This window comes from Epinephelus moara, chromosome 16 (assembly GCF_006386435.1).
Source record: "Epinephelus moara isolate mb chromosome 16, YSFRI_EMoa_1.0, whole genome shotgun sequence".
Classification (NCBI taxonomy): domain Eukaryota; kingdom Metazoa; phylum Chordata; class Actinopteri; order Perciformes; family Serranidae; genus Epinephelus; species Epinephelus moara.
In genome coordinates this window covers 7374846-7392508 of record NC_065521.1, presented here as the reverse complement: position 1 = coordinate 7392508, position 17663 = coordinate 7374846, and the positions used below count along the sequence as shown (strand labels likewise).

Genomic DNA, 17663 nt, shown 5'->3' with positions numbered 1-17663 from the left:
CAGGAAGATAAGATTGCCTATAAAACTTAAAAATATCCTATAAAACTTTCCCATGTATCTTTTATTTCCACTTACACCTGATGTTTTGCGCATTTTGAAAAGCTGCCTGCCATTGCTGTGAGGAACTTTTTATTCATAAAAATAGAAATAAAATGTTATGATCGCAAATTTTATGGCTACAGTAAAACTTGTTGTTCAACCATAACGTTGCTGTTCAGAGACTAATAAGGGAAATCGTCATGCATATTGTTCCCATGAAGGACGTATAGGGATTCCCTCAAAGGTTGTGTTTTAATATTCATTCGCCGAATTGTTTGCAATAAAGTAATCGAGGATATAATAAATTATTGTGTGTGCCGCGTTGTTACTGTTAACACGGGGTTTCTCCATAACGCATCGTTGTGTTAATGCTAATGTCAAGCTGATGTTTGTCCTTTTTACCAGCAGATGGCAGTAGGCCTATGGATTTATTTGCTGTCAATGAAAGCCTGGTTTTCTCTTAGTTTCTGTTGGATTATACAGACCTGCAATTCTTCGTATTGTTGATACGGACAATTCAAATTATATGCAGCATATATTTACTTGTATTCTTTTATATTGTTGTATCACATAGGCCTATGCATTGTTGGCAGAGATGGGCAGCATTTTAATTACATGTATTTAAAATGTTTTATCACCTATGATAATAGAAATGTCATACAAAAATACATCCTGTGCCTTTTTTCAAAATCTGATTAATAATCAATGATTAATCGATTATTTTTTTAAAATATATAATTAGTGGCAGCCCTAACTGTATGCAACACATCTGATTCATATGATGACTAGTTAACAATCTCTTTTTGGACTTTGGATTCGGACTGTGTATTGGGGTACTGGTGGATTGAGTGGGGAGTTGAGTGCGGGATATCGGCCGACGGCCTATTGGCCCGGTATGACGGTATTCTAGCTCTGCTTCTGACTCATCTGCAAGTCCCCAAATACAAGGGAGAAGTTGAGGCTTGCATTCCCACAAGCAGGGACAGTTCATGGCCACTCAGGACAGAAGCTATGGGGGTGGGAGTTGGGAAATATGGAAGACTGTGAGCAGAAATAGACCCAAAAGAGATCGTACAGCTAGGGGTGATACTTCACAGGATAGTGATATGGATAACACGCAAGCTAAAGTAAGGAGGGCTGAGTCTAACAAGGAGGTGAGATTTAAAGTCCTGATAAAAGTCAAGAGTGGCTCTGGGTTCTCCTCTGTCAGCCCTCTGAAATTGACAAAAGAGTTGAAGGAAAACATTGGATTCATGCTACTGTCCTGAGTAATGGAATGATTTCTATTATTTGCAAGACAGAGGCTCAGCAAGAAAAGGCGCTTAAAATAAAAAAAACATCCTGGATAAAAGAGTTGAAGTGTTCAAACCACGCTCTGTCTATGAGACTAAAGGGGTGATATACAATATATCAAACGATGTGTCAGAGGAAGAGCTGCTGAGGAGTTTGAAAGGAGGAAATGTTATTGGTGTGAAGCGCATGGGTAAAAATGATAGAGGATTCACTCCTATACTTTTAACATTCAAAGATGAAGAGCTGCCCAAAAAGGTGATGCTGGGATACATGAGCTACTCTGTAGAGACCTATGAAAAGCCCCCAATGAGATGGATGGATGAAGAAGAGATGGACAGCAGAGATGGGGATTATGATGAGGATTAACTTCATTCATAATGTTTTACATCTTACAATGGAATGCCAGGAGTTTAACAGCAAATTGGCAGGAACTTAAGAAAAGTTTAGAAGAATTCAGGGAGAAGCCAGAAATCATCTGTATTCAAGAAATATGGTTAAAACCAAACTTGGAGTTTAAAATCAATGGATATAACAGTGAGAGGAAAGATAGAGAAAACAGGACAGGAGGGGGCTGTGCTACTTTTGTTAAAATGGGAATACAGTATAGAAGGAAAGAAGTTGAGACAGATTTGGAATGTGTAATTATGGAGGTATGGACCAATAGGGGAAAAATAACTATTGTGAACCTATATAACCCAAATAATAATCTGGAAGGGAAGCATTTGCAGGAAATAATGGACAAAATTAGCGCACCAGTGGTCTGGGTAGGGGATTTCAATGCTCATAATGAGCTATGGGGAGGACAGAAAAATGAGAGGAATGGAATTATGATACAGGAGTTTATGGATAAAAATAATCTGGTAGTGTTGAATGATGGTCGACCAACATGGTTTAGGGAAACTCAATCCATTTCATCCGCAATAGACATCACAATGGTATCAGCAGAATTAGCAGCAGTAAGTGGATGGGAAGTAATGGACCAGTATGCAATGGGGAGTGATCACATACCAATTATAAGCAAGTTTGGAAGGTGTTTGATTGAGGAACCAGATAACCTTGCAATGGGATTTAACTTTAAAAAAGCAAATTGGATAAAATATCAGGAAAAAGTAAATGAAGAAATAGGCTTGATAGACAGTGAACATTGTATAGAGGAATGGAATAGATCTTTCTCCAAATATATATGGTCAGTAGCAGTAGAGACGATCTCTAAGAAGAAGGTCCCTAGAAGAGGCTCTATGGTCCCTTGGTGGAATGAAGAGTGTAACAAAGCTGTTCATGCCAGGAATAAAGCATACAAGAAACTAAAAAGGTACCCATTAGAAAGCTATGCAATTGAATATAAGAAGTTGAGGGCCAGAGCCAGAAGGGTCATAAAAGAGGCTAAGAAAAAAAGCTGGAGAGATTTTTGCTGCAAGCTGGGGCCTGAGACCTCTACAAAGAAAATCTGGAACTTAGTTCGCAGAATGTCTGGGGTGTGCAGGCAGGGCAGACTACCTGTTCTTTGTCATAATGGAGAGGAGGCTATAAACAATAGAGAGAAAGCGGATATGTTAGTAAAGCAATTTCAAAAAGTTCATAGCTCAGACAATGTAAGCGAGGAAAATAAAAGAATAAGGGAAGAAGCAATAACAAGGCAAATTGATAAACTGCAGGGAAATAATGATAATTCAGATGCTATCAATAGTTACTTTACATTAGATGAGCTAAAAAGAGCTGTAAATCAAGGTAAGGATACAAGCCTAGGTAGAGATGGACTAGAGTATCAACTGTTTAAACATGCAGGAGTTTTTGTTCTAGAGGACTTGCTAGCACTTATTAATAGTGTGTGGGGGTCTAGCAAATTACCCAAAGAATGGAAACATGCAGTAATAATCCCAATTTTAAAACCAGGGAAAAAACCGAGTGATCCAAGTTCTTACCGACCAATAGCTCTGACATCAGTAGCATGTAAAATCATGGAGCGTATGATAACATCCAGATTAGTGTATATGTTGGAGAAAAGAGAATACTTTGTGCCATACCAGAATGGGTTTAGGAAGGGTCGTTCAACAATGGACTCAGTCATGAACTTGGATTTAGATATAAAGAGAGCAATAGCAAACAAAGAAGCAGTTGTAGCAGTGTTCATTGACATCGAAAAAGCATATGATATGTTATGGAGAGAAGGACTATTAATCACTTTACATGATGTAGGTGTAAGAGGAAGACTTTTTAATTGGATTAAGGATTTTTTATGCAACAGGACAATACAGGTCAAAGCTGGTAGTGTGTTATCTGAAGAGGTGGAAGTGGAGAATGGCACCCCCCAGGGAAGTGTGATCAGCCCTGTGCTCTTTAACATTTTAACCAATGGCATATTTAGTACAGTGAGCAAGGATCTAGGTTTGTCATTATTTGCAGATGACGGAGCTATTTGGAAGCGAGGAAGGAATCTCAGTCATATCTTCAATAAAATGCAAGAAAGCCTGGATAAAGTGGTTGATTGGACTAAAAAATGGGGATTTAAAATCTCTATAGACAAAACAAAGTTCATGGTGTTTGGATATAAAAAGAAAATGCCAGATAAAGGTTTGATGATCAGTAGTCATACTCTAGAAAGGGTTCAGAGTTTTAAGTATCTCGGAATGTGGATGGATGAAAGAGTGACATGGAAAACACATGTAGAGAAAACTGTGCTTAAATGTGAAAAAGTAATAAATGTTTTAAGATGTCTGGCAGGAACTGATTGGGGGGCTGACAGAGAAACCATGCTGATGATCTACAGAGCAATGATTTGATCTTGTATAGACTATGGGTGTATAGTATATGGGTCAGCAGCACACACAACACTGAAAGCACTGGATATTGTGCAAGCAAAAGCCTTAAGAATATGTAGCGGAGCATTTCGAACTACCCCAGTTTCAGCTTTATTGGTGGAAATGGGAGAAATGCCATTGGGAATAAGGAGGGTTAAGCTTGGGCTCAAATATTTGATGAAAACAAAAGGGCAAGATGAGTCTTTTCCAACTAAAACACTGCTAGACCAACATTGGGAATTTGGGGGGAGGAAAAGAAGAATTAAAGTTAATTTTGGAGTCAAGCTAAAAGATAATGCAGGAAAAATAGGCATTCTGGAGAAGAAAGTATCTCCCCCAGTCTGCTGGTCAACTGTTCCACTATGGCTTTTTACAGAACCTGAGATTGATATGAGATTTTTAAATAGTAAGAAGAGGGAAAAGGACGAAAACATCGTTAATAAAATTCAAAAGCACTTGCAGCAAAAATGGAGGTCACATTTACAGATATATACAGATGGGTCAAAAGAACCAGAAAGCGGGAGGGTGGCAATTGGCATAGTAATCCCCCAGTTAGAAGTAAGAAAAGGCTATAGGATATCAGATCACACGTCAGTATACACAGCAGAGATGATGGCAGTTTTGAAGGCTCTTCAGTGGGTGGAGGACAATAAACCAAGTTATACAGTCATATGCAGTGATTCAGCAGCAACTATACAAGACTATAAAAGAGGCACGTTCCAAGTCCAGACCTGACTTAATAACAGAAATGTGCCTAATATTGTATAGAATTAACAAAATGGGGTGTGAGGTGGGGTTCATCTGGGTACCAGCACATGTGGGCATACAGGGAAATGAGGAAGCAGACATTGTGGCTAAAAACGCAATAAAGTAGGAAAAAGTAAAATTGGAATTGGATTTTGGACCACCAGAATACTCATCTGTAATAAAACAGGCAGCAAAGGAAATGTGGCAGAACTCATGGGATAAGGAAAGCAAAGGCAGGATATTTTATAATATACAAAAAAACATAGGGAAAAGCAATAATTGCTTTGGTTGCAGCAGGAGAGATGCTGTAGTTATCACCAGAATAAGACTTGGTCATTGTGGTCTTAGAAGTGGGCTGGCCCTGATTGGGAAGCACCCGGATGGACAATGTGAGTGTGGAGAACCAGAGACTGTGACACATGTTATTTTACAATGCAAGAAATACTCATCTCAAAGGAGGAAACTTTTCAGAGAATTGGGAGCAGCTGGAGAGACTGTTTTTAACATGAACACACTGCTGAATATGGAAGACTGGAACAAGATGAAGAAGCTGCTTCAGTATCTACATTACATTGGAATATACAACAGAATATGATTAAACACTAGAAGAAATCGCATGGAAACAGTAGAGGGCAGCAATACGCCTTAGATGCGTCTAGTCTGCCAAAACCAAAGAAGAAGAAGAATCTCCGCTTGTATTCAGGTCAAAGGAAGTTGACGTGTATGAGCCAATAAGCGGCGGGATGATGATCATGACGTTTGCTATTGGCTGGTTCAAAAAGAAGGCGTTTTAAGCGCTAACGGTTTCAGTTTGAGTTGTGTCGCCTTCGGAATAGACGATTTTGGTAAGCTTTTCAACCAGACTTATTTTATTTATTTCGTAATAATGTTACATCGGTAATTGTTTCCTTATGTTCTGATTCCCCGTTTACTTACTTAGATAATCACACGACTGTAGCAATATTTCATGTGTTTATTGGAATTAACTGATTGTTAGATAGTTGTAATTCTACTGAAGTATGCTTATGATGGCAAGTAACGTTAGCTCAACGTTAACTTGCCAATTCTCCCTTCGTCACGTTACTTGTGTATTACAGCTCATACAAAGAAAATACGACTAACTTCTACCTGGATCACCACAGCAGTTTGCATTAATGAGTTATTTTGCGAAGCCTTTCCCAGATGTAACGTTGACCTAGCGTTAGTTAAAAGAGATCGCTAACGTTAGCTTGGTTGATTAACTTCAACCGTTCGCAGACGTCCCACAGGAATCTCTTTTCATTTAACTTACAATTTGCTGTTTTTACTGGTTCTTGTTTAGGTACGCTGTTGAATAACACATTTGAGATTATGGCCGAAAGCGACTCTGGCGATGGCTCTGAGCGCTACGAATATGACGCCCCGTCCCATGTTGTCGACTTTGTAGAACTGGCGAATGCAAAAAATGAAGATACGTGGTTTGGTAAGTTTCCCTTCAGTGATTTTTATCACACTGCCATTTAGTTAATTTGTGGAAACTGTAACGTTACGCACATTTCCCAATTCTTTGTTTTGCCCGCTGATATTATAAGCTCAAACAATTTAATGAGAATGAGATTTTCCTTAATGTTAGGTATTCCTGCTCCAGAGACCGTTTTCACGGCAGACATTTTGACATGCCATAGTAGGAAAAACACGGGTGTGTTTAATAACATTAACGAAGGCTGCATTGTACTTGGGGGAGGCGCTTACATTGTGCATCCTGGTTCACTGGAACAGCCTACCGGGATACGTAACATAACTAAGCCATAGTATCGTCAATGTTTAGGAATTTTACCTGTGCCTTTCCAACTATAACAAGTCAAAATGTCTGCTGTGAAAAAGCTCTACTCGAGAAAATCAGTGTGTCTCAAATCGCACACTTCTGTACTAAACACTGAATGTTTTGAGTGCTGAGGGATCAGAAGTAGAAAAAAGGTGGTCCCACTCAGATGGTCAGGAGGACTGCGTTGACCCATTCAGTTTGACGCACTTTACCATGTAGATCTGAATGGGGTATTACTGTTTTTGTTTTTAAGCAGCGTGAGGACTGGCAAAAGAGGGATACGGATTATTTTTTGAGTGATAATATAATATTAGTAGTGTTGCTACAGGCCGAAATGCCATGAAAACTCACAATGAAAGCTGTGTATTTTGGAGCAGAGTAACCAATATTTAGGTTAAATGAACTATCCAAGAATCTGTATACGGAGTCTATCTTCTTGATCTCTGACTGTCTCTTATGTGCAGAGCAACAGATCAGTGCAGCAGATGGCCATCTTAAAACTCCTTTGAGGCCTAGCCTACCCTTTAGGAGAAGCCATGGGCCTGACCTTCCAAGAGCCATCGTACCCCCTCAAGTCAAGACTGATGAGGAATCTGGTTGGTTTTTGTTGCATTATTGCTAATTACTGAGGATACACTCTTAATTTTTTAAATAAGATTCTTGCTCTTTCTGCAGTCAGTAACCACAGTTGACTTGGATTCACGGTAGTCAATACTGCAAGTTTGAGTGAAGATTCTTAAAATAAGCACCAGTTTGACTGATATTTCCTAGATTGCACACACACAAAAGCACAATTAAGGGAGATGTATAAAAAAGATCTATTTGGCAAATAAACCCTTCAAATATGTAAATGAAAGACACTTGGATAGCTTTCAGACTGAATGTAGTTCTCCTCTTCATCCCAGCCCAGTAAACTTTGTGTTAAATGTTGATACTGAATAGGTGGAACTGGATCCTTTATGTATTTACAATAACTGTTTAAAGCTGAACACTTGTGTGGACCTGTAGATTAGTCTGCAGTGTTATGTTATTCACTGAATAGTCGTCATGACGTTAATCTACATGGACGATCAATATTTCAGGTCCCAGTGCATCCACATCTCAACCTTCAAATCTTGTCACATCCTGGGGTGCTGGATCTCCTGCTCGCACTGGTGCACGACCAAAGAGGAAGACTGTTAATCCACCCCCTGCCCAGCCACGAAGGTAGAGTCTTTGTGATGGTCAATCTTACACTACAGTGTGGAACTGATTTTAGAAATAAGTGTGCTACAATGGTGCTTAACAATATCCAATTAATCAGTAATGTTGATTCATAACGCTACAGATTTACCTGATGATTCTGGCCCATTAGTGTGGGTAATGTGTTGCGTCAAACAAACCACCCAACTGCATTACATCAGAGTGCACAAACGGACATCCTTGTGTCTGTCCCATACGGTCATTGTTATATTGTTTGTTCTGTGTGAATGAATGCATAATTTTGCTCAGTGCAGTTTTCTAAATTGAGATTACAACTTTCAGTTTACATATTGTTTCCACAAGACGGGGAATAATCTGCTTGTAAAGATGGTCATATATTGTCTGTGGCTCTGTTCTTTGTTTGGGGCTTGGGGACTTGAAATGTCACAAAACACTGAGTGAAGTCTGATTGATTAGGAGTATGGGAGGGTCTGACAAAAGGTGCTATTGAGTTGCATCATGGAAAAAGTAGAATCAAGTGTTTTGGGGACTTGACCTATACTTGAGATTAAATGTGCACATTTCTCATGAATTTATTCATTTTAGGGTTTCAAAACGTAAAGAGATGAGCAGTGCTCCAGCTCCACCACCATCAAAGAAACACAAAAAGTAAGTGTCAAAACTGTCCTGTTGTGTCCTCAAGATGCCCTTTACCGCAGTAAAGCTGGATTTATACTTATGCGTCAACTCTATGCAGAACCTACGTACATGGCCTACACCTTTTTTTGTGAGCATTTATAATTGCATGGTGGTGTGTCTGTCACTCTACAGTTAAACCTCTAAAACACTTGTTGGCGGTGAGGATTCTGTGAAGTGCTGTTAAGTTTACAAGTACAGTGAAATAAAAGTAAATAAAAGCTTTGTTTCCACTGAAAGGAAGTGTTTTTCAGCTTACAAAAGTAGCACAGAGGTCTGCGTCACCACAACGTGTAGTTATATTTCTGGGGAGGTGCACGTCAGGCTATAAATCCTGCTTAAGTCCTCTGGCCCTGAAAACAGGGTGTCTGCAAGTCTTTAAAGTCCTAAAATTTCTTACATTCAATTATATGAATATTAGGCCTCAATGTCATTAAATAGTAATTTATCCACCTTTAATTTCTTTTTGCCAAAGTAAGTCACGCTCTTCTGTGAAAACCCACATTTTTGATGTTACAAATCTTTGAACTTTCCACTAAACCTCATAGTGTCTTTTTATACTCACACTTAACTGTTGGCAAAATGTAGATTGATCTAGCTCACTATGATAGCCATATTCCTTCATGTAACTTTGCCTCTGCATCAGAAGACGATGATTCAACCAGTTTTAAATTTGGTTAAAGTATCACAAAGAGGTCTTGAAAAGCATTAAACTAAGTGTGCAACATTTGTAGACACCCTGGAAAAGCCACTGAATAGACTGTACAGGGCCACTATCAGCGAGATCAAGAGATAATCAAGAGATTAGGGATGTTCCTGGCGGCTAATTTCCCTGGCGACTAAACGAAAATTTTAATTAAGACTAGTCGATGAGTCTATAAAGAGAAACACTCAGAACAGTCCAAATTTAGCACAGTTTATTAAGTATTTGAAACATTGCCCAAAAAATATTGTGTGCATTAAGAGCCCTTTTGAAGTCTTAAAATAACTGGGCTGTGAGGCGAGCACCGCTAGCAGCAGCTGTCCATCCGTGCAGCAACACCCAAATGCACATGTTGAATGCATGCATTGCTCCAGTTGAGTGATTATATGACAGTTTATTTTCTGACACAGCCCTACATTGTTTTCATTTTCTAGATCAAAGAACTGCCAAACCGTGCTGGTTTTGCGTTTTCCCCACCGCACTGTTTTAAAACTCCAGTCTACTTGAGCATTACCGCAGGGAGGGGGACTGCTGTGTGATGGCTCTGTAGCACCCACTAGTGGCAGGCAGCTGCATGGCAATTGGTTTAACCTACTAATATTTCTGGTGCTGACTTGCGAGGGGGCAGATGTTAAATTGTTTAGATGACTAATCGCACGCATCCCTACAAGAGACCTCGTCAGAGTCCTCACTTTGTATTACCTTTTTTGTATGTGGAATTTTCAGCTGCAGTTGTCTGTTTCAGAACTCCTCCTGTTGCCCGAAAATCCAGAAGTATCCTTCGCAGCAAGGGGCAACAGAATACCAGGACTGGGCCTGTGACCCGTGCAGCAGCCTCTGCCACAGCAAACACAGAGTGAGTCTACCACTACCAGTGAAACCAGTGTTTCTCAGCCTCCTCCTGGAATATCTGTTTTATCATTCCATAACCAACTGAGATCTGCTGTGGGCTGCAGGTACCTCTCCAGTGTGACAACTATTTATTTTTGCCGATGATTAATGTGTCCAAACAGGCCAAGTAGCTCTGAAGAACAGGAGCTGGAGCGCATCAGGAACCTCCAGAAGGAAGTAGCTCTGCATCGCAAGAAGAACGAGGCCAGCTACAAAGCTGCTCTGGCTGGCAGTGAGTAGATAATACTGATTTCATGTGGGGCTGCAACCAGTAGTAAATGCACTGATGACATCCTTTTTTTCTGACTAACAAGTTGTTTGTCACCATTTTTTTATGAGATCTGAAAGTTGTGCTTCAGGTTGACTTGACTTCTTGAAAAACAGTCTGGGTCATTTTTATTTCAGATCCACCACCAAAGAAGATGGCCCTGTCAGTGACTGTGCCTAAAGAATTCAACTTCAACACAAAGACCCGTGCCAAAGCGACCACTTCATCAAACACATCCCACAAAGAAGTGGACTTTATCACTCAGCTTCGCAAACCTTCCCCTCCAGTAAGTACTTCATTACTGACATCTTTTTTAAAGTTGTTGCGCAACCTGAGAGGCCAAACTGTCAAATCCAGACTACTAATGATTCACTTAGAACGTGTAAATGTCTTTGGATTCTCTGTGCACACAACAGGCAACTGGAATAACGCAGACTTCCCCCAAACTGCCTCTGTAGTGAAATCAAAATGTAGACATCCACACAATTATAAAAACTTTGGCTTCAGTACACATTCATTTTGAGTGAAACATTACTGCGAAAAGTGAATATACACTGCCTAATGTTGTTGCTTGCCCCTACCCCCTTTTCTCTCTCTCTCGCTTTTTTAGGCAAAGACTATGAAAGGTGCCACCGTGCCCAAACCCTTCAACCTGTCAACAGGCAACAAGAGAGGGGTAGAGGAGTCTGCTGCCTACGTGCCCATGGCTCAGCAGATACAGCAGTTCCAGAAACGAACCCCTGACCGCTACCATCTGCACAGTCGCAGGAGTGTAGAGAGAGGTGGGTTTTTTTCTTTGGTAATTTACTTGTTTTATTGCTTTTCAAAAGAGGTAAATGCACCTATCTAGTTTTCCAACCACTCGACCAAGCGCTTTACACTAAGTCACATTCTCCCATTCATACACTGGTGGCCGAGGCTATCATACAAGGCCCCACCTGCTACTCAGTTTTTAACACACTCACACACCAATGGAACAGCCGCGGGAGCAACATGCGGACTGGAGGAGCCGGGGATTGAACTGACGACCTTCTGATCAGTGGACAACCCGCTCTACCTTCTCAGCCACGGCCTTAACATCACACAGAGCAAAGACATTACTAACAGAAAACAATAACTAACTAAACAAATCACAAAGTAAGGAAATTTGTGTTTGGTAGATTATTTCTTTGCTGTAACAATGCTTCTTGGCAATAAATCTTATACCGTTTGAAAGCCTGTTTATTTCCCTTTTTTAAATGGTGCCACATTTGTAAGGAACATGCATTTGTGGGATGAGCAGCAGAGCTGAGTATGTGGGTTGTACCCATGAAGATTTTGCCAAATCTATTTGCCCGTGCCACTGAGGCTTGTTTTGTTTTTGTTTGTTTTTTTGCTGTTGCTATTGACTCTTGTTTTGAGCCTCTGGTACCTCAAGGTTCCTCATCCTGTCGGCACTTACCGTGAATTTCCACCAAAAGCTTCATGAGCGTCATAAGCGGCCGGCAGCCATTCATTTTTCAATGCACGTTGGCGACGAAGGGCGTCGGCTGCAGCAAGCGGCGCAATGCCAGCGACCAGAGCGTCAAGTAGAAGTTGAGAGAAGCTGAACTTTATGCAAATGAGCCGCTCCACCACCAAAGCAGCAGCCAATTGCAGACCAGGATTCTCAAGTCGAGGCCAGGCAAAATTGAAAAAAGACGAATATGGAGGAGAAACTTATCAGCACAGTCGGGGCTTTCCCGGAGCTGTACCAGCCGGTGAAATTCCCCGTGGAGTTGTCGGGTTTGCAGGACTCTGTGGACCCAGACGGACCAACGGCTCCGGGCCCTGTGTTTCATCAGCAAATACGCAGATGCAGTACAAAGGAGGTTTCCGAAAGTGCGAACCATGGTGAAATCATAATAGACTCATAAAGGCTATATGACTGTGTTTATTAGTTATTTTAGTTGTGTAATGAAAGTCATGAATAAAACATAGTGAAGACTAGGGATGGGCAAACAATCAAAATTCATTACTCGATCATCAAAAAAATTAACGATCAATTATCAATTAATTGATAAGCGAGTATTTCAAAAGACAGCTGTAAGAACTGTAAGCAGTCTTCTACAGATTTGCAGTCAAGGGCCCATTCCCAAACCACTCCCTACCCACTACCACTTTACTACCGAGTGTCACTCCAAATCAAGTTACACTCGCAGCTGTGGAGGGCACTCTAGATTAAGGGGAAGCGTATGAAAGAGAAGCCAAACAGATGGGACGCCCTCACCACTCTACCGGAAGAAGGAAGCAGATGTAACCATGGATACCGACAGACGCTTTGTGAAAGCAAAATAGAGCAACAGGCTATAAAAAAAAAAAAAAAAAATTTTTTTAAATATTATTAAAATGAGATACATTAAAAATAAACTTAGATAAGTCAGATAAGAGATACAGTGCAGTGTAATCAAAGTAATTAACTTGTTCATATTTTCTAGACACAGTTTACACATTTACAGATTAATTCATCTGGGCAATCTTACCTCCATCCCATTCCTCTTTTTAGTGAAGAGACTCATTTTTAATCCGTAGATCGATTAACTGCTTTGTTTTTTCTTCTGTCCCACAGAATTATATATTTTTTTTTAAAAATCATGAGAATGGGATGAGGAATTTTTTTAGACAGTTTTTTAAATAGTTTATTTAAGCATATGGACCTGTAGGTTTTCATCTTTTGACACCAAACATTCTGTGAGTTTGTTTGAGACTGTAAAGTAAGGGTGAGGAAAACAAATATGTGTGTTTGACCTAAAATATTTTACAAAGTAGAAAGACGGAACTCTTACATTTGTACGTTGTTTCCTCCATTGTGATGTTGCGCTTCCTGCTGGGCTCATCAGAAGCCTGCACTGATGCACACTAGCTATCTAAGGGCTGAGCAGTCCACTCGCACTCAGCGATAATTGGTTTGGGACGGCCCTTAATATGGCGAAGCTCAGCGTGATTGCGCAAACGGAGGGGGAGTGAATAGGGCGAGGGGATAGGGGCCGGTTTGGGATTGGGCCAAGGTTTGCAGGACGATATGGCCGACGGCTCTCTGCCCAGACAATCCGGAATAGACTGCACGCAGCCAATCTCCAGTCTCATAGGGCTGCCAGGAGGCCTGCCATGACTGCCCTTCACCATCAGGCCCGTTTGCGCTTGTGTGGGCAACACATGCACTGGAACCTGAACATGTGGAGGAATGTTATGTTCAGCGATGAGTCCCGATTCTGCCTACGGCAGTTGGATTGTAGGGTCAAAATGTGGAGAAGACGCGGAGAACGCTTTGCTGATTGCTGCACCGAGTAACATCTTTTGGTGGAGGCAGTGTGATGGTGTGGGGGTGGCATCTCCCTCACTAGAAAAACTAGGCATGTCATCATTGGAGGCAATCTCGATGTAGAGAGATATCGAGATGAAATTCTGCAACCACTGGCAATCCCATATCTCCACAGTCTGGGACCGACCTCTGTCCTCTAAGATGACAACGCTCGCCCCCACAGAGCGGGGTTTATCAGAGAATCAGAATTTGGGAGTGGAGAGGATGGAATGGCCTGCCAGCAGTCCTGACCACAACCCCATTGAACACTTGTGGGGTCAGCTTGGGCATGCTGTTCGAGTGACCAACACAACCACGTTGGCTGACTTGCAACAAATACTGGTTGAAGAATGGGATGCCATCCCACAGCAGTGTGTGACCAGCATGAGGAGGAGGAGGACGTGCCAGGCTGTTGTGGCTATGTATGGTTCTTCCACACACTACTGAGGATCTTGTTTGTTTGTTTGTTAAATGATTAAATTGCCATATGTCTTGTTTCTTCAGACTTCAATCATCCAATCCACCAAACAAGAGTCAACAGCAATAAAAGCTGTTAGGTATTGGCAGAGAAGATTTTGCAGATTTTTCATGGGCACAACCCACATACTCGGCTCTGCTGCTCATCCCACAAATGCATCTTCCTTACAAATGTGGCACCATTTTAAAAGGGAAATAAACAGGCTTTCCAATGGTATAAGATTTATTTCCAAGAAGCATTGTTACAACAAAGAAATTATCTACCAAACACAAATTTCCTTACTTTTTGTGCTTAATACTTTGTGGAACTTTTTTTTACATGTAAACTTTATTTTTTTATTTTTTCTTGCCTGTTTTTCCTTATTGATCAGTTGATCTGATCAGATTGAAAGAGAGGAGCAGCTGCTGCAGAGGCGAGTAAATGCAAACTTTTAGACCCAGCGTGAGTCCTTAAGTTTTACTTCTTAATCAGCCTGAAGTTCTGCTGCTCGGTCTGCGCCCCAAGTATAGATAGACCTCACAATCTCACCATGCATGGTATAAATGTATATTCCAACAGCACTACTAATGAATCATCTAGCTCCATAATTAGAACACCAAATGTTGTGGCAGATGTTTTAATCATGGAGAGCCGCCAGAAATTAAAAAAAAAAAAAAAAAAATTGTCAGCAAACCCTAAGATTAGAATTTATTTTCCAGCATTCTATTTACGTGATGTTGTGTCTTGTTTGTCACTGTTGATGCCAACACTGGTGGCTATTGAGGATGCTACCTTGCAGTACAATTAGCAACCTCAGAGAGATGTCAGTAATGACAAGGATTTTCTGAAAGTTACATACAGAACCTTTTTTAAGGAAGAAAAAAAAATCTATAAAAAATATACGCAGGTTAAGAATTATCATTCACGTACCACCTGAATAATAGTACACATGGTAAGTGAAATTACTCTTGTATCAAAATGATATTAACAACCAGGGCAAGTATTACAGAACATAAAGCTGCTATTCAGTGTTGCGTATCCAATAGTAATGACAGGGCAAACATCACATTACATTGCTATCCTTTACATCTATGTGTATATGTTACGATGTAAGAAACACCTGGCAAAATTTGCTGTAGCCTCTCACGTTTCTGTCCAGTTTTATTTTTAGAGAAGGTTAAAATGTTTTTTTTGTTTTGTTTTTTCCTGAACAGTGGAAGTTCATGTGTCTTTAAATCACACTGGTTTTCTCAGGGCCATCCCCAGTGAAAGGTGATAACCTGAAGCTCACCCAGCCTCACACCCCTCGCCTGATGACCCATCAAAGGCGCCGGCCACCCACCGTTAAGAGCAGCGCTGAGCTGGAGGCTGAAGAGGTGGACAAACTTCACAAGTAAGAACCTTTGCTGTTTCCCTTCTTGTTCCACCCACCAGGTTATTGTAACTTTGTTTAACTGAAAGTCAAAGCTGCTCACTGCAATGATCAGCAAAATGTTTGAGATGTGGAAATTCCACACACAAGGGATACCTGGATACCTGTTGAAGGCTTTGTGGTTTTTTTTTTTGGTTTTTTTTGTGGGTTTTTTTTGGTATAATGCTTATGTTTCCAACTGGCTTTTTTCTGAAAGACAATATTCCTACTAAGCTCTTTACATGGCCAATAAAAATGAATATTCTGTTTACATGCAGCCCTATACACTCTGATTAACATGCTCTAAATTCTGATCTATTTCTCCTGAACAGACTGAGATTTTAGCAATCTTATTAAGTTTAGTGCAGCTACACTTTGCAAATGGATCTAATAAACTTGGGTAGGACATCAAGTTTGATGTATGCAGACATGATGATGATGATGATGAATTTTATTTGAAAAGCGCCTCAAGGTCACTGTACAATAGTCAATGAAGTAATAAATAACAAGGAGAGACAACAAGAAAGAAATGTACAGTGCAATGATAGAGCATGCTAATTCGAACAAGTGAGTTTTGAGTCTGGATTTAAACAGTGGAAGAAAGTCAATGTTGCGGATGTCAGGTGGGAGTAAGTTACAGAGTTGAGGAGCAGGGCAGCAGAAAGCTCTGCTCCCTATGGTGCTGAGGCGGGCAGAGGGAGCGGGAGGAGGTGGCAATGTGGAGGAGATCGGACAAATATGGGGGGGCGAGGTTATGGATGGCCTTGAATGTGTAAAAGAGAATTTTGAATTGATTCCTGAATTTAACCGGAAGCCAGTGAAGTTGCTGAAGGACAGGGGTGTTGTGGTGGAATGACAAGGCTATGGGGGTTGAGCGGAGAAAAAAAAGTCCAAAAAAGTTAATAACTTAAAAATTATGGCGAAAAGGTAGTTTCTTGCAACCCTAGAATTAAAATAAAAATATTCACAAATGAAAAAACACTTCTGGTTGCTGATAAGTAGTGTTTAACTTTTGATTTAACACTAAAAATTAAAACCCTCGGCGCGCACTGCAGCGCAAGCAGACAGATGCGTGACTCAGAGCAGCATGTGTCACTGACACCAGACTCAGAGCACAGCGGACCGGTGGAAAATGTCACCATCAGCATATTTTACATCTATAAAATCTATTTTATCATTATTTTGAGTCACATTGTTGAAAGAATTTAGTCGTCTGTGTTCAAGTAGGATAATAGGTCTCCATTCATTGGACGTCGGGCTTTCTGTTTCCTTGTCAGAGATGTTTTCTTTTTTAATTACATGATAGCTATTCTCCCTTAACTCACCAGTAAAGAATACCTTTGTCCATTTCAAATAACCCATGCCAATAATAATATCCCTGTTCTCTGATTTACTGTGAAACTTTTTTAGGCAATTCATGCAACAATCAGACCAGATGACTTCTTTACTCGGCCTAATGGGGCCGGCCTTTATTTGTCAACCAACCAGAAACAATCAATTAAAAACACAAACTGGAACTGGAACATGAAATCTTATATGCCTAACAGACATTGCTTCTCCTTCTTTGAGTTTACATATGGCTAAAGGGGGGGGGAAAACAACCGTAAACAGACGGCATGATTAGTGTTGTGTTCAAGGTCCCCCAAAAAAAAACGGGAGGAAAAAAGGCCAAATATTGAAATTCTTTTTTTTTTTTTTTTTTTTTTTTCTTTTCATAATCGAATCCCGTGCCATCGAACAAAGCTTCGAACTTTTTGGGTCAGCCCTAAATCCCACATGCAAGGGGCTAGCCATAAGGTTGTTGTTTTCAGCAAGTTGGCCTTGAATAGTTGATGTTGAGCTGTAGAGCTGTGTTACTTGTTATGACTTGTTATGCGGATTACTGTTAATTTATTATGCTGATCTGTTCTGTACGACATCTATTGCACGTCTGTCCGTCCTGGAAGAGGGATCCCTCCTCAGTTGCTCTTCCTGAGGTTTCTACCGTTTTTTTTCCCCGTTAAAGGGGTTTTTTTGGGGAGTTTTTCCTTATCCGCTGCGAGGGTCATAAGGACA

General features: G+C 40.6%; 1 protein-coding gene across 1 annotated transcript in view; it reads left to right on the top strand.

Moving 5' to 3' along the window:
- Positions 1-5619: 5619 nt before the first annotated feature.
- tpx2 (TPX2 microtubule nucleation factor) overlaps positions 5620-17663 on the top strand; it is a 16789-nt gene continuing 4745 nt past the window's right edge. Inside the window, exons 1-10 of the mRNA XM_050064651.1 lie at positions 5620-5722; positions 6199-6339; positions 7146-7277; positions 7764-7887; positions 8470-8532; positions 10008-10118; positions 10276-10385; positions 10559-10707; positions 11032-11203; positions 15452-15590. Of these exons, the coding sequence (XP_049920608.1) occupies positions 6228-6339; positions 7146-7277; positions 7764-7887; positions 8470-8532; positions 10008-10118; positions 10276-10385; positions 10559-10707; positions 11032-11203; positions 15452-15590 (1112 nt within the window). The 5' untranslated portion in view covers positions 5620-5722; positions 6199-6227. The remainder of the gene's footprint in view (positions 5723-6198; positions 6340-7145; positions 7278-7763; positions 7888-8469; positions 8533-10007; positions 10119-10275; positions 10386-10558; positions 10708-11031; positions 11204-15451; positions 15591-17663) is intronic.